The 23026-nt window shown below is 33.6% G+C and overlaps 1 protein-coding gene across 9 annotated transcripts in view; it reads right to left on the bottom strand.

Moving 5' to 3' along the window:
* The window catches only part of SGCE (sarcoglycan epsilon), a 69508-nt gene that overhangs the window by 29994 nt on the left and 16488 nt on the right, over positions 1-23026 (bottom strand). For 8 of the 9 annotated variants that reach the window (XM_012757129.3, XM_012757133.3, XM_012757131.2 and 5 more), the window contains 4 exons: positions 13267-13389; positions 11200-11357; positions 7652-7724; positions 3094-3292 (listed from right to left, as the gene is read on the bottom strand). In XM_012757129.3, the coding sequence (XP_012612583.1) occupies positions 3094-3292; positions 7652-7724; positions 11200-11357; positions 13267-13389 (553 nt within the window). The remainder of the gene's footprint in view (positions 1-3093; positions 3293-7651; positions 7725-11199; positions 11358-13266; positions 13390-23026) is intronic. The other variant, XM_076006435.1, reaches the window with a different exon arrangement.

Genomic DNA, 23026 nt, shown 5'->3' with positions numbered 1-23026 from the left:
TTTGACAATCTCTTAGGAAAAGTGAATATATTCTTTAATCCTCACACCCCATCATTCCCTTTGTAGCCACTATTTACACTACATCACTCACCCCTGGTTGGCAGCTATGACATGCCTAGAATGAAATATAAACCTGCTCTTCTTTCCACTAGCTTTATCCCAAGCTAAATACATCCATGAGTCCTTAGCCTCTGGCTCAGTGTCAGGAGCAAAAGCAGCATCGAGACCATGTCCAGAGACAGCATAGTTGCTTTGGGGTTATGGGTCTGGCACGTGAAAATGAACCTTTTCAGAGGGCTCAGCCTTCCTTTGCAGGAGCTTACTTACTTTGAAGTAAATCTTTATAATCATTTTCTGTTTGATTTAGGATAAGTTTGAAAGCTGTCAGTGAGTTCTACAGAGATGAAAAAATGCTTGTCAAAAAGGACAATGAGCTGGGATGCTGCAGAGTAGGCTCTTGAGGATAGACATTTAATGACCCTTTAGATGGCGGAAGGATAGTAGGTTTACTTCAAGCGTCTACCACTGAGAGCTACTCTTGGTCATCTGCTGTTTATTTAACTACATCCACTGAACATGAAAAAACTTATATTACAGTTAGTAGATTGTGGGTTTCATGAGTAATAGGAAATAATTTCATGAGGATCTTTTTTTTTTTTAAATCCAGGACCAAGACTTCTGCTTAAGTGTTAAGCACATTTATTAGGTGCTTAATTAATACTTCTGAAATATATGGATATATATTTCAAATAAAATTTTTAAAAAGCAAAGGTTGTAATTCCTTTGCTGTCACTGACCTTACTTCTTGATCTTTTCAATATTTCATTTTTAAAAGAATTTATAGCCTAAGATATTTTCAAAAGAAAATACAGAGGAAAAAAGAGTATTAAGTAAATTAAAAATCACAATATACACCATTAAAAAAGAAGAAAGGCACTAGAGATGAGTTAAGCGTTGGATTTATTTCTAAATTTAAGGCAAGAGGGCGCAAAAAAATTATTTCTGTTACCATGACATTATATAACAACTAAAGAAAACATGCAAAATCATTCCTAGGGATAAACTTTTCTTCTGGAATTATAACTCAATAGGATTTTATTTTATTCGTGCTCTTATAGGGACACTGGAGTAATAGAGTTGGCATTGGGAACAATTTATAGAAATGCTATTTTAAAAGACTCCTCATAAGAATATTTTGTAAAGGTTAAGGCTTAACGTTAAATTAAAACTCATGGAAAGCATTTCAAGTTGGGAAGGGATCTGAGACAAGAGTCCAAATAAATGCCATGGGACGAACTCTCAAATATCTGACAGCATATGCCTCCCTCTAGCAGGTGTTGGGGGCCAGTCCGCCAATGATTGAATTCTCTAACAAGTACTTGTAGGACAAAAATTCTGTTCTTAATTTAGAGTCACATGCTCAGGCCCAGCCCTGGGCTCAAAGAATCAGTCTCCAGGGGGAATCAGAGGCCAGGAACCTATCTATATTTTTAGTAATGTTCTACTGGCAACTCTAAGGCTAGACATAGTTGGAAAGCACTGCTTTAGGTCAGAGTTTGGTTTAGGTAGCTGCTTAGTTCAATTAAGTTCAGGTTCTAAAAGTGCCTCTATGGGTAGGGCCTGTACTACTGATTGGAGAAAGGGTGAGACCAGAAAAAACTACAACTATGGAAAACTCTACCAGTGCCTGGTTTTTGTGCTATTTCTTCCAACATCTTTTTTTTTTTTTTTTTTTGGTTATTGTTTTAACAATCATTGTGGAACACCATAACTTTAAGAAAAATGTTGACAAAGCTTCATATTTAAAGAATGTTTCAGGGGAAATACTGCTGTTCATCTCAATCCATGGTTTCACTTTAATTACTCAGTGGAAAAGAGAAACACATCGTAACTCTGAAGTGAAAATTTAAGGTCTAGAATTATGTTTTCATATAGAAAGCCAACCAGTGTACAGACAAAAGATAAAGCAAATACCATCCTCAAAGCACTTCTATGTGTGTTTGACTGACTTCAAAATCTATTGCTGTAACATAGAAGATAAAACTTAATTCTGAAATGTTTAAGTTGGACTTTATAACTCACTGATTTTCCCTACCCTCCTACTATACACTCCCTCAGACTTCATCTATGATCTTTCCCCTTATTTCCAACAAAGTTCTCCTCTAAAGCTGCCCTTGGAGTTAATTCTCACTAATCCAGGTATTCTAGCTAATTTCAGATATCACCTGTATAACAGTGTTTTCAGAATTATGGATGAAGGAGGAGCTGGAAAGAGACATGCTATGAAAAAATGTGATTTGTACCACATACTGTAATAGGATGGGGGGAGCAAATCTGCCTCAACCTACAGATTAGTAATTAAAGATCAAAATTCGTCTTGATAATAACATTGACGCTTTCAATTTGCACAGGCAAGAGTGTTTCATGACCTCTACAAGGATATAAGTTGTATTTTGTACAGCTTGAAAATTGACAAATCCCTTTCTAATACATTGTCTCATTTAATCATTATAACAACCCTAAGGGAGAGTATAATCCTCACTGGAACAGATTAGGAAGTTAAGGCCCAGAAAAGTTCAAGATTTGCCTAATATCCTCCAGTTTGTGAGTGACAAGGCCAGGCTTTAGGCTCTCGTGTCATAGGACTGGGCTTCCAATCCACCCCAGCTATCAGTCACCAACACATGGTGGAAAGAATGTTAAAGACGAAGAAACAATTTCCTAGAATAAAGTTACAGCAGGGCGAACATCCTTCTGCAGCTGATAACTGGGGCATCAATTTCCTTTGAAATTCACGGCCCTAAATAATCAGTTTCTCTATGGAAGGCACAAAAGACTTAGTGCTATAATTTATGATGCTGATGCTGATCTATAACAATTAGATTTCACAGACCTGGAACTTGAGATACAAAGAACTATTAACACAATCTCTTTGTCAATAGAGAAAATTGCTAGCATGTTCTTATCTTTACAATATCTATTTCTTATTAAAAAGAAAACCATAACAAGCCATCTGCCATCTATACTAAGCATGATAAAAATCACCATATTTAAAAATCTATATTGAAGACAATGAGATAAAAGTCTACTTACCCCTCCTTGAGGTCATTAATGGGAAGCGGAACCCGGCCGCCCCTATCCAGGGCCGACGTGATGTTTATGGCGTTTAAGCGCTCAGGCTGCCACACATTTTTCACTGCCCCGAGAAAGTCTCCGAGAACCTCACTGGCCAACATTTCTTCTACGTTCATATTTTTAATGAAGAATTCTGCTTGATATGGCAATGGGAAGTCTAATTTTGACGAAAAAGGGTATGCATATCTTTAACAAGTAGTCTTTCAAAGGGGAAACAAAAGAACAATTTGAGATTTGTTGAATTCTGCCATAACCCTGGAAGTAGGGAACAAAATTAATACTGGCTTTAAAAGTTTTCTGTATAACAGAGGATGTCTCTAAAAACATAACATACATTAGACACAGAACTTTATCTACAATATAATAAAACCCAAGGTCCAGTAATTTATAATTATAGGACTTACCCCTCAAAAGAAGAAAGACTCAATCTGCATTTTTAATTGATAACATTACCAAACTTTTTAGGAGCATGCTAAAATGTCACTTTTTCCTAAAATAAATTTTGGTTATATATCCAACACAAATTCTAAAAATCAGAGCAATTCTATTGTTTTCATTACTCTAAAATTAAATATGCTAGAAAAATTTAAAAATTCTTATGTAATTCCACATTTCATATTGTTAGCTTTTTCCCCTCCCCAATGTCTCATCAAAATTTCCCTCTAAATAGTTCATAATTTATAGTTTAAACCAGCCCAATGTCAAAATAAGACTCTCAATATAAAAAATCTAAATACAGAAATATTTGTTATTCAAATGTTACTCTTGAATTACAAACCATCATTTCCTATATTTTGATTGTTCTCTTAATAATAGCCTACTTTTACTTAAATAGCCTACTTTTTATTTAATAATATTTTATAATAATAAAGGTTAACTTTTAAAAAATATTTACTATGAGGCAGACCAAACTAAGGGATTTAAGTAAATTATAACATTTAATTCTCACAACAGGACAGTGAGTAGGCACTTACATTTTTCTCTCTACTTTCAGATATGGAAGCTTATCTTTGGAGAGGTCCAAGAACTTTCCATGAATTTGAACTTACCTCATATGATTTTTATCTCATTTAAAGAAGACTGTATATATAAAATGCTCAGTGGAATTCCCAAAATATAGTAAAAACTTATAAAATATTAAACTTTGTTTTTGGTTTTTCGAGAATCTCAGTTTGTCACCCACGCTGAAGAGCAGGGGTGTGATCATAGCTAACTGCAGCTCAAGAGATCCTCCTGCCTTAGCCTCCCAAGTAGCTAGGGCTATGGAAGCGCACCACCATGCCTGGCTAATATTTATTTTTATTTTTGTAGAGATGGGGTCTCACTATGTTGCTTAGGCTGGTCTTGAACTCCTTGCCTCAAGTGATCCATTTTGGCTTCCCAAAATTCTGGGATTACAGGTATGAGCCACCACACTCGGCTAAACTTCAGCTCTTATTATATTAATAATAATATGAAAAGTTTGGTTATCTGAATTCATACTTTAAAAGTACAAGAAGATGTTTCTGTACTCTATACCAATTTAAAGTCACCAATAGTAATAATACTATGTATATCCTGTGATTTATTTCAATAAAATTCATGTATCTGTAAAGTATTCTACTCTTCCTTAAGAAACCAAAAATGAAAATTACATAATAAGTACCAGAAATCTTAATGACTCATTTCTTATGAAGTTTCTTTGATATTAAAAGAGATTTGATGCTAAAGTCAAGAAGGAAACTCTGGTTTCAAAGTTTTTAACAGTTTTCTAGAGCATGGTCATTACTTCCTGAAGATTTAGTTCTTCAAGGCCCTAATCATAAAAAGTCTTTTACTTAATATCCTATGTTGTCATTTATACTGATTATGATTTTGTTATATTCGTTTAATGTATGGTCCATCTGTAATCTTCTAAAATATATTTACTCTGTTTTAAGCAGATAAATTTCCTGTTTTATACAGACAAACAATAGTTTAACTATGCTACATTTTTCTGCATACCTAAAAACAGTCATGCAGCAACATGTCCTGAAGAAGAGTTTCTTGGCAATAAATAATATTTATAAGTAATACCGAAAATAGCTGTTGACTATGCCAGATGTCTATAACCTATTCATTTCCTTAAAATGTTTTTACATCCTAAATTTTCTAAATGAGCATGTAAAACATTTTTTCTTATTATCAGTACTACTTTTTGGAGAATTGTTACTTGGCTTTTCCTGATCCCTGTTACCTTGCTTCATGCCTCCCTCTCTGAGACCTTCTGCGAAGCCTGTCGCTGCCACCACGCCCTTCAGAGGCTCTGGGTTGGGCAGCTGCCTGCTGTCTACCCAGCTAAGAGCTGATGCCAGGCCTACCAGAGATGAGTCACAGCAGCTTTCTAACTCTGGGGAAATCCCATGCCTGCTATATTTGGAAATCACCGAGGCCAAGAGAACAGTAGGCCAGCAGATTGGTGGCAGGCCTCTGAGGCGCTAAACCCAATTTAGAGAATCACTTTTTGTACTCCCCTTGAGCGCCACGCTGTGCTAGACTACATGACTAATTTCCCATTAGGTCTCTCAGAACAGGAGACAGCTGGGCAGGGAGTTGGACAGAGCCTGATTACCCTGATATAAACTTGTGCTATTTCTTTTCCTAAAACTTGTCTGGGACAAACAGCATGAGTGTAGGCCATGCTCAAAGATGTGCATCCTAGTGCACATAGACGTTCTTTCTAGACTACCAAAGACACATACGTGACCTTTAGTTCAGTGGTATTCAAATAGTTAGGGGCCACTAAACCCTGTGTAAAAAGCAGTGGAACAGCTCTACCTGAAGGAGAGGTAATGGCTTCCAAAACCCATTTCCTTTTCTTCCTCTTCCTCAGCAGCATACCTTCAAAACTCCTGATTTAGATAAATAGCTCCTAATGCCAACTTTCAGCTCCACTGTTGTCTAGTGCCTTCCATTAGTATTATCTGCTTGACCATGGGTCTCCATATGTCAACACCAGCACACCTATTAAGATCCTTGTGTACTCTGTATCTATGCACCAAGACCAGACTTGAGAAGGAGTTAGCTCAAGCTGTAGAGGAGGCTGTCTTTCAGTTTGTAGGGATTCCCATACTTGAGAAAAAGTTTTGAGTCTCTCTAAGACATAATGGTGAGGTTAGATGGTCCAAGCACACTGTAATATAACTATTAATATACAACTATAGTGATGAACTCTCAAGGAGGAAGGAAACTTTTCAACTGTTCTACTCATTAAGGATATTCCAATTCTACAGACACAGCTTAGGATGGATGCAAGGATCCAACCACAATTGTAGTCAAGAACAAAAGTCTCCCTGATCCAAACATAAATACTTACCAAAAGCCCTTGGGGAGTGGGAGAGTCAACAAGGAGCCCTCTATCCAGGACTACAGAACTGGTACTTGGACTTGCTTTTCATGTATGAAGGTCATTTTAATTTTAAACTCACACATTTGTTGTCTACAATTGATACTACTAAGTATCTGGAGACAAATTCACTTAATGGGGTTCAAGTCTTTAAGCAATTTCTGCATATTTCATTTTACAGAAATTGCTTTCTTTCATATAGTATTAAAGGCAATTTTTGATCCAGCCTTGATTGAATTATCATGAATTCCAAATTCATAGGTTCTGATAAAATGTTTTGTGTTTGCTCATTTGTTTTTAGTTGTATTAGTAAATAGAAGCAAGAATTCCCCTATCAAGAATGCACAATTGTTTTTCTGTTTTCAGAGGAAAAAGATTCTGCATCAGCTCTTCCCTTATCACGCTCATACATGAGATCTTGTATAGAGAGGATTACCCTATAATTTATAAATTTTAACTACATAGTTTTTAGTAGTATGTATTTTTCCCAGTCGGTTGCCAAAATCGAGTTAAAATATTTGAGAGTGAAATTCTTGGAATATAGCCTTTGTCCCTAACCTTCCAAGTCCTTAGGAAATCATTTACAATTTGGGCATATGTAACTTTAAATTGCTAATGCATTCTAACAGTTACTAACACATGATTAGCTATTTAGGAAGGAAACTGTGTGACAAATTGCAGTTTATTTCTGTCTTCCAACAACTCTATGTGGTCACATACAACTAGACAACCACCTACAGTAAATTTTAAAGTAAAGTAATAAAACTAGCTAATAATTATTGATCGTGCACTCTGTGATCAGCTCTGTGTTAAGCACATTTCAAGCCTGAACTCACAGAATCCTTATCCCAGACTTATGAGAGAGATGCTATTCTTAAGTCTTATTTTACAGATGATGAAACCAAGCCTTAAAGAAATAAGTGGCCTATCTGTTCCTGTCCCTATCTTGAGTTTTTTACCATCATAACACACCATAATATTTTACAATAAATTTTAGATACTGCTTAGTTTTCTTTCCTACGTTTTACTACTTCATCAACTATATTAGGTATGTGGTGCTTTAAAATTCTTAACTATATTTTATGTAGTTATGAAATATAAAGAAATACGTCTTGTAAATAAGGAAATGATCAACATATTTTCAATACCTACCTTCTGCTGACATTATATTAATTATCAAATTATGCCTTGCAGTCTCAAAGGTGCGCCTATTGTAGGCAGTTATCTATTATAAAAGGAAAATCATATTAAAGAAGTGAAATGTTATTTGTAAAATGAAGTTCATTAAGGACAAAACTGAAAACAAATTGTTGTTCTTTCCATTTTCATTATTTGTTGATATACTTACAAAATATTCCTTCTCTGGGTAATAAGAACTTGGAGCTTTTAGCAACATTATGGGAAAATAAATAATTAGGTCTATTTAATGTGCTGAAACAAAAAGTTAAAGTCAGAAAGACTCCTTCACAGAAAGCCATTAAGTCCCAGTAGCAATGCAGATGCATCATTAATAAATGGATTAACCATTATGAATTACTTACCGGTGACGTCCTGAAGTTTTTTAAAAAATCTAAACAATACATTTTTGTACTTTTAAATGGAGTTTAAGGATTATAATAGAATGTACACTTCAAAACAAGCGCATCTTTGTGTTGTTTGCATTTAGACTAAACTGCATACCAGTCACAAAATGTCCTAAAAGACCCCTTGGAAATCATCTCTCACTTATAATGGTAGTAAAGCAATAAAGATCACAGTCTTAAGTAAGCTTACAGCACATGCTCAAAAACACAAATCAATCCCTTCAGAGAGTCCAGTATTAGTAAACATTTGTAGGGCCAATGAACTTCCATCAAAGTCAACTCAGAAACAGCCACTGCAAACAACAAACAAAGCAAAGGCCAACTACAGGATATAGCTTCAAAAAATCAAAGAATGATTAACTTTATAACAGATATTAAATCATTCAGACATGTCTGCAATACCTCAAAACCACAAATGATTGTGTCAAAGTCTTAGAATCCCAGCACTAGCCTTCTGGCAGTGATAGCAGCGGGAGTTGACACTGAGACAAAAGAAGAGTATAAAACTGACTCAAATTAAAAAAGAAACATTTTGTGCATTTAAAAACAAGTATCAAAGATTTTTATACATCACATATGGACTTCAAAAGAAATAAATTACACTCATTAGAAATAATATTTGAGAGTTAAAACAGTAAGAATCAGAATTTTGGAATAAATGATTCCAAACTTTAAAAAATACTTAAAAGGTATATATTCTGAAATGCATATTATTCCACCAAGTTAAAAGAACTTCTCTCTCCATGGTATGTCAAATTTCCATCAGATTTAATCATTTCCTTGCTGCTATCTATTGAGATACCTAATCAATTAGCCTGACAGTGAACATTAAAATTAAGACTAGCCAATAAAAAGAACTTAGAACTATTGTTCAAATGAAGTAAATGCAAAAATGCAAACTAAATTTTATTTGGGAAACTTCATGATTTAAAAAGTTTACCAAGCAAAAAATTTTATCATATTTTCCATGGAGAAAAGAGAATGAATCCTCTACTATTTGTTATATCTTGAAGCTTCAGCTCAAAAAACAATTGATATTTTCAAATTAATAGCAATATTTTTATCACTAGCTTTCCTTTATTCATCATATATTTTATTATTAAAAATTTCATAAATTCTAATAAATATCTTTTTTAAAAAATCCTAGGCTGCTGAAGGGAGTGAAGAATATTTCATATTGAGAGGAAGAACTTTATTATCTGATTTTATATTCAATGTTTAATTTTAATGGCTATGAAAGAATGTAGTCCTTCTATCACTTCTGAGATTTTTAAATACTGTAATACCCTCCCATTTTACTTATGATTATGTGAAGACCTTCAAAGCAAAAGAGAGTGTGTGTATGTGTGCATGCCTTATTTTTGGTCCTCTATTTCTAAAATAGTGCCTGATCTATTTTAGATGCTTAAAATCTAAATATTTCACATAAACATTTACTGAATGAATTAATCAGCAGATTTACATAAAATATTAGTTTGATATGTAAATTCTTGACTAAATTAATAGAATATTTTAAAATGCTATACCTGTTACTACATATGGATATATAAATAAGTTATTTACAGAAACTACTTATTATATGAAGGATATGCTAAATTTTTATCTTCATCATTTTAGTATATTTTTAACACATATTCATAATACCATGTTAGTCATAAAGTATAAAAACATAATGAACTCTTATGAAACCATCTCAACGCATGTGTTTCTCTCATATCCTAGACCCTTGCCTGTCCCCAATCAGAAATAGTCATTATGAATTTGCTGTTGAACAGCCCATTCATTTTAAATATAGTTTTAGTATTAATGTATATATGCTTAAAATGCATGGTTTAGTTTGTTTTTGAACTGTCCCAAAATGGTAAACCCTATGTATCTTCTGGTATTTCTTTTTTTTTTAAATTCAACATTGTCTTTAAAATATTTATCCATGCTGCTGGGAAAACTGAAGTTTATTGTTGCTCTTAACATTCACTGTGTGAGTACACCACAATATATTAATCTATTCTCTTACTGATAGACTTTTGGGTCTCTATTGTTTTGTGGGTTTCCAGTATTTTGCTATACAAACGCTGTGCTTGATGAGCACTGTTGCAAATGACTTCCAGGAGGGCATTTGCAAGTATTTCTTTCGGCTACCTACCTAGAAGTGGGACTGCTGGATCATAGGGTATAGTGATAGGGAACTATGTATCACTGTACCCTATGATCAACTATCCTGGAGGAATCAGGGTCTAAAACCGTGGTAGGACTCTCCTCCCATTAACTGCCACTTCAGTACTGTTTTCCGAAGTGGTTATGCCAATTCCCATATTCACATGTAGTGAATTTTACTGATGGTAAAATTTTCATTGTGGTCTTAATTTGAATAATCTTTATTACTGATAAGAGTAAGCTTCTTTACCAAAGTTTACTGGCATTTGTTTTTCCTTTTTAGTGAAATGTTTTTTTCTAATTAAATTGTAGGATTCCTTTTTACATTTTTAGATACTCACTCTTAGTCAGCTATATGCATTGACAATATCTTTTCCCAGTTTATGGCTTTTTAAAAAAATGGTTTCTGGATTAATGGTTGATGAACAGAAGTTTACAAATTTAATGTATTAAAATTTATCAACTTTTTTTTCTCTTAAATACAAATATTCAGGTCTTATTTAAGAAATCTTTCCATACCTCAAAGTTAGAAAGAGATTCTTCTACATTTTAATATATAGTTTAAAATTCGCTTTTCACATTTAATCTTTAAGCTACCTAGACTTGAAACCTTGCATACTTTGTTAGATTTATTCCTAGTACCTTATAATTTTTATTGTTATTAAAAATGGTATCTTTTAAAAAAATTATTTTCTCAATATGTTATTCATATGTAGAAATGGAACCCTAACCCTAATCCTAACTCTAGCCCTAACTCTAGAGTTTCCTATAGTGATCCTATAGCTCACTGCTAGCTTTTTTTAAAATTTAAAATAATCTATCAACTCTTCAATTTCTTCCTTCCAAATCCTCATAGATTTCATTTTCTTTCTTTACTGCACATAAAACTCAAATTATATACAGTGTGTATGTGCATATATATGTTTATATAATATATGTAAAATTTTTCTCTAAGTAAATTACCTCAATGATAGTTGGCTTCCCCACATTGTCAGCTGTTGGAGATCCATAAAGGACACCATCACTATACGGTGTCCTTTGGATATATCGAAGCCATCCAGGTCGGTCTGGGTAACCCATTAAATTTGTGTTAAATGTGATGGGATCATTACTAACCTCACCTAGATAAGAATCACAAAATTAAGACATAAGACAGTTATTTTCACACATGCTCCTTTGGTAGTTTCAATCAAAACATTCTGTCTAAATTTTTTTTTCTTACATTTGTAGCAAACTACACACACGCATACACAAAATTCATCTGTGAATTTGATTAGGGCCCCATTTTAAAAAGATATCCTTTTGGTTGTTTAATTTGTCTAGAAATTTGATGCAATGAAGAAAGCATATTCATACAACTTTCTTGGATTATTTTTTCTTTTTTTTTTCAGTTATCTAAGAGTAACATAGTTCTACTACTGAGATAACTATCTTTCAGAAAAATTCCCTAATTGTTATACTGATGTATTCATTCTTTTGAGAAGCATTCCTTTGCTGAAACTCTGGATACTATCAAACTAATGTTAAAGAATATTTCAAAATCATAAAAGTATTGGCAAAATAAAAATAATATAATTTTAAAACATTGGAGGATAGAATGAAAAAGATGTTACAAATCCAAAACAACTATAATAATGACAGCATTTATTAATAAGAAGCAATAATAATAGCATTATTTATTAAATAAGTATTAAATATAAATATTAAATAAGTGCTTTACAAGTACTATTTCATTGATTTTCAAACATAGCTATGAAAGTAGTACTATTATCGGCTCTAATTTTATTGATAGAACATGTTATTTTCCATACTAAGTGGTTTCTCCATGGTCATAGTAAACGGTAGAACTAGACTTTAATCCTGACTGACTCCAGAAACTATGCTTCTAACTACGTATTTTCTTCTCAAATGTTAGAGATGCTGCTGAAAAGATTTAGCTATAGAGTTTTGCAAACATGAAATGTTTCATAAGAAAACATTTTTTAAATAATTGATGAAAACATTACCTTTTTTCTTGAATATTATTAAGAACATGGCTAACTGTATACTATGAAAGTTTTCAGGTATGCTATTCATCATATATCTACACAAAATTATATCAATTCCAATTTAAAAATGTGTTCCTACAAAACATGATTTTCAGAAAATTCATTTTTGTTACCTGAATTATAACTTAATACAAAAAACCCCCACATATTCTCACTAATAAGTGGGAGCTAAACAATGGGTATATATGGTCATATAATGGTGTAAAGGACACTGGAAACTAAGAAGGGGGGGAGTGGGGAGGGGAGAGATAAAAATGTACCTATTGAGTACCAAGTATGCTACTCTGGTGGCAGGCACACTAAAAGCCCTGACTTTGGCGTTATACAATTCACCCATGTAACAAAAACACTTGTACCCCCATAATATTTTGAAATAATAAAAAAAAACTTAATATGTTTTTTTCTTGCTATACTTCATGCATCTTTATTAATTTGACTGCATTTGTGATCATTTAAAATAATGTATTTAAATCAACAGAATTAAATAAGACTTCATAAATTGTATTACTTTGAAGAAAAAATTAACCTTCATTATATTATTTTGAAGTTATATAAAATTACCTCCTATTATAAAAGCTTTCTAAACAACTCTTATTTAATATATTTCATTCTTGTCTACAACATATGTATAGTTTTCCAGAAGTCAATGTGCTATGTAAGAATCTAAGTCTTGATATAGGAAATCATAATTTTACAGCTATAATTATTTCTTTGTGAATATAGGTAGATCATTTGTCAGAGGCATAAAACTCAAGACTGGGAATCTAGAAACATACTTTCCTTAAAATTCAAAAATAAATCTCCTTCTATAATTAAATTTCTAGTCTTAAAATGAGAAATGTCCTACAACAATCAATTTATCACATATCCAGACCATTTCAAATAATGTTAATGATAGTTGATCATATACCGTATAGAATATACACACTGAACAAAAAGAAAAATTCAGTAAAATAACCACTTTTGTCCACAAAGAACATACCAGGTTTTGGATAAGGTGGAAATTCTCCCTTAAAGTATTCTCTTTCCAAAACATGAACAAAGAGGACACCTGCAGATGGGTATACATTCCGATCAGAGTGCACCTTGGAGAAAATAGTGTACACTGAAAACAAAGAGGAAAGATAAGAGACGGAAAGACAAATAATGAGATATACCCTTAATAATTCAGCTTACACTCAGAAGAGTCTCACTATGTAGAAATTTCTGGGAAAACTGAAGCAACATACAAGAGAGCTGCTGCTAACTGTTTTAAAGGAAGGTGATTTCAGGACAAAACATGGAAAAACATTTACAACTTGTGTTTAGAGACTTTTCAAACAGTACATCAAGGAAATTAGGCATACTTAATATTTTAAATTGTTATTAAATTAGAAAGACATCCATAAGATATTTTTTGAAATTCTTATGAACCAAATACATCACAGGAACAGGTAACTGCATAATTGCTACAGTTTTTTTTCTCCTTCCTTTTTTAAAAACAAAGTGCATAAAGTAATTTTTAAATTGTAAGAATACATACTGTATTGTTTTCCAGACAAAGCACATCAGTCTATATAATACCATCAATACATGTAAGGTGACTTTCATATATACTTATAAAAATGCATTGAATACTTTTCCTGAGTATTCACTCCTCATCTCTCTCCTAGAAATGATTTATTCCATTTTCTCTGATCTTGACATTTAATAATTCAAGCATACTCTATTATATTGTGCTACATTTTAAATAAGCAATAACAATTACACAATAAAATTCAGCACAAATAATTTAAGTGAAATGGGGCAGATTTCATGATTTACTAGTTACTTAAGGCATATGATGTGAGTACATTAAAATGGCCAAATTGGTTTGATTAGTTTCCACCTATTGTTTTTGCTCTGATGTCATCCTCTCCACCAACACATTATTGCCATTACCCTTGTCACCTCTACAATCTCTTTTGGATTTCTATCTTCCTGATTGGCTAGCAGCTGCAATTTTTAGACAGATAAACCCTATCAAGCCAGTCCTTTCTCTTAGTCACTGATGGATTTGTAAATGTGGTAATTAACCTTAAGAACCCCCAGGCTGCTCACTGTAAGCTTACAACTTACTAAAAGCCCTGGATAGCAAGATCACTGACAATAAATTTTTCAGCATAAAAATAAAAACTCCCACAAAATGTTTCTTTATCTGTGAAAACTTGTCCCTGTAGTTCTGTGGATGGCTGCCAAAAAAAGAAAAAAAAAAGGAGAACTGAACTAAAATATTTGGCTTGTAGCTTCAGGTATCCATAGCTTTACTACCAAAAACAACTTCAAAGGCTATGTAACAGAAGGAAGGAAGCTGCAAGTTAGGTTTAAATTAGGTATGTAGGGAGACTCATTCTTTCCTGACTTGTTTTGTACTAGTATTCAAAAGTGATCTTCCTATGGCATTTACAGTAACCTACTTCTGTCCAAGAACAATTTACTTACCTGTAGGAATGAGCCCATTCCAAATAACAAAAATGAATGAATCACAGAAAAATAGTAAGGATAAGAAATTTTTTTTACCAGTTTGATACCACAACATGCCCTGAATACTAGTGGCTATGGGGAATGTGAAGATGAAAGAGACCCTGTCCCTGCTTTCCATGAGTTAACTATCTGGTTTGGGAGACCAACATCCACCTAACTATTATTGCAGAGGTATAAACTGCTCTGGCAAAACCTGGAAATACAGGAGGAGCCATCAAGGTTGAAAAGATCTGGGAAAGATTTATGGAAGAAGTAGAATTCAATATGGCTTTTAAAATCCCACAGTAGTCAGATTCTGAAACTCAGAGATGGGGAATTCGGGTATTTCAGCAGTGGATATGTATGTCAGACACAACAGTGGGATACTGTGGGGCCCTTTCGAGGAAGGAAATTAAGCCAGTGATACGAGATATGCCCTTAATTTTCAGCTTACACTGTAAAGAAGAGTCTCACTATGTAGAAATTTCTGGGAAAACTGAAGCAACATGCAAGAGAACTGTTGATAACAGTTTTAAAGGGAGGTGATTTCAGGACAAAATATGGAAAAACACTTAACTTACGTTTGGAGACTTTTCAAACAGTATATAAACCAAATTAGGCACATTTAATATTCTAAATTGTTATTAAATCAGAGAGACATCCATAAGATAAATTTGATATCAGTGATGCTAGATCCTAGAGTATATTTAAGTAGGGGGAAGCAAAACTGGGAAGAAAAAAAGAAATCAAATTTATGAAGAGTTTTGAACTCCTGCTAAGAAGTTATTTCACTCTATACGTAACAATGTTTAAGTTCTGGAACACAACCCTACAGACAAAGCACAGAAACATTTCAAAAACTCTAAATGAATCTCTCCGGAGCTTATTTAATTTATTCTTTTTAGAGATCAAAAACACCTTGCAGTCCAGCACTGGGTTTTATTTACCTTGTTATTTTCTCAGCACCTAGAAGAGTGTCTGTCGTATTTGAATCAGTTTATCAATGCCTACAGAATGGATGAGAACATTCTAATACAAAGCACTATAGATGTAAACACAAGTTTCCTATTAGTGAACTAAATATGTATCGTGCTTAAAGTACAGCACTTTATAGATTACCATTCTCTATTGTCATTATAAACTGCTAATAATCTCCTTTAGTTTTTGCTGTTATAAGGTGGTAAAAGCTAGCTTATAAAGCAAAATGAAAAGTTGCTCATATTAAATAATATTGAAATGATTCTATTTTCTGTATCGCCCTCCACAGGGTCTGAAGTGGAACCATTAAAGAAAAGGTTCCTGCCACTCCATATCACCTCACTCTAAAAACTAGTATAGAACATCTCAGTTTCTGTTTTCTTAAAAAACATTTCTGCGATCTATAGAAGCAAGCTACAATCTACGATGGCCCTCTTGGGTTTTAAGATGACATGCACATTTCTTTATTCATGTGTACTCAATTGCCTTTCTGCAATCTGCTGAACTGCATACTTGCTGGCCAGTTACCTTGGCAACTCCACAGTAAAACCTGCTATACTTTAAGTATAGTATGCCATTCACTTTGAGAAAAACATGATACAGATGTATGACATATTCATCATCTACAAATGGAAAATGACTAAACCCCTACGTTTTGTTTGTAAAAATAATACTTCCTTTCTGTAACATCAGTTTAAATTATGGGCACCTACAAAACATTTTAAAGAAGTGCCCTTTCCCTCTACCCTTCCCGTTTGTTACTTGCAAAACAAATGGCTCTTCAACAGAGGCTATTTGAGCAGTATTTACTCCTATATACTTCCTTTCAAAAACAACAAATGACACAGAGAATGCGAAGCTCTAGGCTCTTGTTCTAAACATGAACTATAAAAATAATGACGATAGGGTCTGCACCAAGATCCACAGAGGCTGTTACTAACCATTAACACATGTTGCACTCGCATACGCCTGGGCAGTATTCACAAACAGTAAGCTCAAAGCATATTGTTTTCCTTAAGAGCAATCCTTGAAAATCAAATTTAAACACTAAGAATCCACAACACTAAGATCTAATAATCTCTGAAATATACATGTGTACAGGGCCATGCTAATCAAGCCAAGGTCACAGGGTTTGGCCTCTCTGTGTATCGCATGATTTTGCAATATTCTACAGCTGCAAATCCATTACCTCTGCAAACACATGCCACTGGATACAAATGAAACTGGAAACCAGCGTGTGGCTAAATCCATACAATTCTATCACTAATAATGGAGAAAACTATTAAACCAAAATCCAACCCACAGGGGGTCAAAATCATCATCTCCAAATAGCAAGGAGAGCTAGATTTGCAAAGATTAAAAACTTCTGAAAACAGGTAGTCATAAGTTATAGAATTTTTAAAGGAAAAATTACATATCTGAGTAGAAAGAGCCAAAAGAGCATGTAAACAAGCTGCCAGGTTAATTATTTCATTCTCCCTAAATGCAGTAATGTAGTTCCAATTCTCTGTATGTTTTATCATAAGGCACGGAGTCTAAAGACCATTTCAACAACTGTATATTATGTGACAGCACAGAGCCAAGATTCAAATAACAGACTATGATAGCAGAAGCAATAAAGTGGGATCTCAGGTTAACTAAACAGCTTCCCATCTTTCTTTACGAATAGTCTGATGGAAATTTTCTGTCTCCATGATAAGAACGTAAGGCTGCACATTTATTTGTGTGCTTGCTTACAATTACCTAGAAACAAAAGCAAATTCGGATGCATTTAATAAACATTAAATTTTGAAAGCATTATGGTGGTACAGTGCTAATAAATCTATGGCACGTAACTACACAATTAACACAATCATTCTTAATGGCATATGCATGTGCACAGGCATGCATGCAGTCCCTTCTCTGCAGAAAAGTCCGAAGAACACTTGCCAGCCCTTTTTCTGCATCACCAAGAATAAGTACGTGGATATAAAGATAAAACAGCCATGGAGTGTGAGATCCTGCAAGTTCCAGCTAGATTTAAATCATAAAGCCGTGTCTCTTCTGAAATCTATGAGAAGTCATAAAGTATTGTCAATATTTATGTCCAGATGATTTTTATTAGGTGCCAATTATGTTTAGATCTCTCTTTATAGTTGCTCTATCAACAAGTTAATCACTTTAAAAGGTGGATTTATATCACCCATTTCTAATTTTTAAGGTTTATAAGGACACAGTAAAATCTCAATTTATCAGGAACCCCATGGAATGAATTATTCCAGAGAGCTGATTTTTCTAAAGTACTCTGTGGTTGATCCTTTTTCATGACGGTACAAGATCATCATTTTGCACATCAATTATTGCACTCTATTACATAGTGACTCCCTTACGGACTGTTTGGTTGCCTTGTCATTTACCGATCACACTGCAAGTCCCAGTCTGCTAATACTTTTTAAGGTTGTGTATTTTATAGATTTTATGTTTTCTTCTCTGTAGACAAGTTGCCAGCTGTCATTTCTCATTGCCATCAGTGTGTTTACTTTAGCGACTTCTCTATCGCTTCTAATTTGCTGTTATTAATCTGCTGCAGGCTTAGAAACCAGACTACCGAATAAGAGATTGTGCATTAAAGTACAAGCAAATACGTACTGCTTAACGCACACAGGGCTCTGCTAGATGTAAAAAACAGGAGCCTAGATTTGCGGTATCTATTTCAGCAGCCTGAAGACCCTTTTGTGGTTTATTTCCTAGTTCTTGGTTGACGCAGTACACTTCTGAATAGATGATCTTGCTATAATTGGGAGATAGTCATTACTTGAGGCGACTGCAGCAGAAACTCCGGGTTATTAAATACACTCAGAAATAAATAAATGTACAATTGAAAATCTTAATTCAACCCATATATTATGTAAATATGAACTGTCAAATCAAAATGGATTTAATGTGTTGTATAAAATAATTTCTTACAGATTTGAGATGTGAGAAATATACTATATAATTTACACAGAGACCAATAGATTAAATGACATATTACCCTTTATCATAGCTAAATCAGCCTAAGAAATACTGTAACATACTATAATTAATAAGTAACTTATTAGTAAGAAATTAAAGGCTATTTCTAAAAGCATTTCAATTTTATCAATTGAATTTTAAGATGTAAGCTGGGAAACATCACAAAGGTGCTTTAAATGAGTCCAAATTACTTAAATAAAATAATATATATTTCCCAATTGTTCATAGTATTGCCTTAATGGTAAGTATTATCTGGAAAAAATTTTGGATAAGAATGATGAAGAAAAATTTTAAATATGTTTAGAATGTAACCAGAGTACTGATAGCCACCTATCAGGTATTAACTTTTAAAATAAATTTTTGCCTAAGCAACTAGGTATGATTGCCCCTGCTGATTAAAGTTTTAAGCACTGACAGGAAAAAATAATTCTTCTTGTCTCATATTTTATAGTTTTAACATCCAAAGCTCTTTATGAGACTCAGAGCCCCTGTATACACAAGCACTCCAATTCACAGGAATTGATTACAAGAGACAAATCCCTTTTGCTATCTGCATCGAGAGAATTCATTTCAGGGTTTTCAGAGCCAGATATATTTACAGATTCCTTCCTAATTTATATTTTAACATGTTGTTACTATAGTCAAATTGAAATTTAATTATTAAACCAGACAATTGCTACACAAAAATATTTTAAGAGTGTCAATATCCAGCCAGGTCAAAACATGACCTGTTTGGGTTTTTTTTTTTTTCTTGTGAAGATTTACCTTGTGTTTTATCAATCCAACTTTATAAATCTTGGCTTTGAATCAAAAGCTTTTCTCAGCTGTCTGACTTTCACCTTTGAGTTTACTCAACATCAAAGTACTGCAGGCCATTCATTTAGCAGTGGGCAGCTATTGTTTTTGTTTATGTCACAGGTAGTCCATACCTAGGGTATGAAATTCATCACAGGGAAGGCATTAGATTGCCTTTGTAAATTTCATTTCTCTAAGAGATATGGCCACCTTTCTTTACATGAGGTAGGAGAGAAACAATTACTTAGATCTTTTTCTGTAAGAAAGTAGAAGAGTCTCTTCAAGAGATTTTTTTTCCCCAACCAAAGCCACTTACTTTAATTTTTCCAAACTGGAATTAAATATTTTAATCACTACAGGATTGTATGCATTTTTCTTTTTTTTCTCAAATGTCAGTCGGAAAAAGACTGCAAATCGTTGTTAGTTGGTGATCAATAAGCCTAATTTAATAGAACACTATAATAGTTGACAGAAGCTGGGCATGCCACATATCTTTCTCTATTAAAAGGCAGATCATAGTATTACTTCCTACCTGGGTATGGCCTCTGTCTCCTACTCAACCAAGGATTGTTACCACCAATCAGAGTTGGCATGTACTTGCTTTCCTAGAAGAATTCAGTCCATTTTACAGATGACAAAATTAAACCTAGAGGGACTAAATGACAAGTTCAAGCCTATAGGACTAGTAAAGGAACAGACAGGACTTTAACCAGGGTAGTCAAGTATTTTCTTGATTTGAAATCATAAACTAATAATATATTTGGTAATAGTACAGTTTATTAATATTACTACATTCCACTACAGTGAGCTTATTATGTTGTGTAACACAGTAATTTTCTTAATTATCTCTCCTTGTTTTATGAAGAATCGGGATTTGACCAGATAACCCAAATTTACTCTATTATTTCATAAAGTTATCTTAATTACACTGCACAATGGAAAGACGTGAGCTGACAAGCTCAATTTCAAACAAACTCGTGTTTAAAGAAAGAAACAAAATTGAAGGTTAGAGGAGGAGATATTTTAGCCCTCATAGCCAGAGCTTATGAGGAGAACCTTACATTTTGTGTAGATGGTCCTTTAAAGACCTGTGACTTTGTGATTCTTCCCTTGACTTTGCCACCTTTCAGAAGCAAAAAAGAATGGATATTTTCAGCTCTGGGAGCACTTTCTGCTCCTCTCCAACCAAGGGGGAAAAGAATTCATCTAGAGAGATATTTTGATCTTCAAGTCATGCAGTCCTTTGACTGTCAGTAAGCCAAGGAAGAGACTCCTTTTAGATGGTAGAAGAGAATTCTGTCAAGTTATCCACAGTATATATTACTTCATTTCCATGATTATTCAGTTAAAGTTTTATGTTTAAGTTGAAAAAATAATTAGGAAATCAGGTCACAATAATTTTGACTTTATCTGAGTTTCTTAGGAAAAACACAATGAAAGTCTGTCAGTAAACCTAAGGCTAACCCATTTTAAAATGTGAGTTGTCCTAAGTGAGAAAGGTAAATTTGAAGATGGTAAAGTAAAATATATAAATGGGTAATGTGGAGGCTTATTCCCTTTAAATTTAAATTATTTCAGGGTGAATTTTAAATTTTATGTTCCCCTACTCCTGCCCCAGAAAAAAAAGAAGTGATTCCATATTTAGAGTACTATTTATGACTTTTGTAACCACTTATTGTGTGCTGAGGTAGAATGATGTCAAATGTGTTGGTCTGAGGTATTCATATTCCTCAGAATCCTATTTATAGAAGAGACATTATTCTACTTCTTTCATTAAGAATTGGAATATTATTTTCAAAGACAGTTACACAAAAAATATAATTGCTGAATTTATTTTACTATGTAAATGCTCTTATAATCTTTTGTGCTCTCTTGAAATTGTCAAAAAGAGATGATTGGGATTCATGGTCAAGAACATCTCAAAGGACATTAGACATCTGAGATAGCATTTAAAATGGCCTTGCTATACAAGCTACTAGTATTTGGTATTATAATTTTAAAAGTGATGAAACAATTCTCTTTATACAGTTTATGAAATGTATTACTCTCTGTATATTTTGATAATACAAAACTATAATGATAGGATTAAAATAGGATGAGGAGACAAGGATCAGAGAAGAATCTAATGGATGAAATCAAGAGAAACAGATAAGACAATATGATAACCTGAATTGGTTTACCTCAGTAGATTCGAGATGGATTGATCATTTCTGTCTTGAAAACTATAGTTATCCCTCAGGTCCTAAGGAGAAAAATCAGTGTAAGGTTCCATTATGAAGTCTGAACTCAGAAGAGACTGCATCTCTTGGAGATTCTAGAGGATGCTATGTCAAGGTTCTGAAACACATTTCACTAAGAACAGCACCATGACAGATGACTCATCTGGGTCTAACAGCTGGTTAGAGAGTACTCTTGGCAAATCATACAGGAAAAGGAAGAATATGCTCAGAGAGGACAGTAGTTCTAGGTATCAAAGTTAAAGAACAAACAACTGAAGAAAAAGGAAAGAATGACTACAATTTAGTGACAAATGGTATGAAGTCCAGAGGAAGAGTCTTAGTAGATCCTGTATCGGGCACCAGGAGCCTGGGCAGGCCCCAAGTCCTTTGGAGATGAAGAGCAGAAGTACAGTGCAGACTGCAACAGTCGAGGACATCTGAGAACCCTAACAAGAAAAAAGATTAGAAAAGAGGAAAAGTGGGTGTGCCAAAGAAGCTGATGGCCTCAACTTGATCAAGGAACCAGCTAGGTAAAGGTAATCAGGGGTGATTCCCTTGAAGGAACTACAGAGAATTCACTGGAAATATCTAAAGAGGATGTGGAAAAAAGGACTATGAGACCATGCATGGGCTTGAGTACCAGAACAAGTGGTTCCAAGTGCTTTTTAAAACAAATTTTTGTGATCTTTTCATGGGAAGTTATTATTAATATAAAACTTTTCATGTTTTCCTATAGATATTAGCAATGAAAATTCCTTAAAAATGCACAGGTATTTGTGGATTTGTTTCAAAGACAGCCACAAAGAAAAGATGCTGGGAACCTTTGTCATACCATGAAACATATCTGGGGGCAGAAGATGCCAGCTGAAGAGTAATTTGGTACCAGCTGTAAAAAAGTGAGTGACCCCAACTTCAGAGATGTATGAAGAAAATGAGGTAAGCCAGGAATCACTCCTTACAAGTACCCAGCAGGTTTTATCTGGCAGTAAGGCCATCTCCTCATAAAATTACTGTTCTTTTAAAAATATTTAACATTATTATTTTTATAGACATTTTAGTTACTCTAAAGTTAGAGAAACCACTCTATTATTTTGTTCATGTTCATGATCACATGAACATTATTGTGTATGTGTGGAGGAAGGATCATAAAATCAAAAAAGTCAAGAAATATTAAGTGATAGTTCATAATGGTAATCAATATTTTGAAAATAACTAATACTTTGACTATTAAGTAAGGCCTAATCTCCCTAATAAAATACATTATTTCAAAGGTCC

The sequence above is a fragment of the Microcebus murinus genome, chromosome 9 (assembly GCF_040939455.1).
Source record: "Microcebus murinus isolate Inina chromosome 9, M.murinus_Inina_mat1.0, whole genome shotgun sequence".
In the NCBI taxonomy this organism is placed as follows: domain Eukaryota; kingdom Metazoa; phylum Chordata; class Mammalia; order Primates; family Cheirogaleidae; genus Microcebus; species Microcebus murinus.
This window is presented reverse-complemented; position numbering and strand designations above follow the sequence as displayed.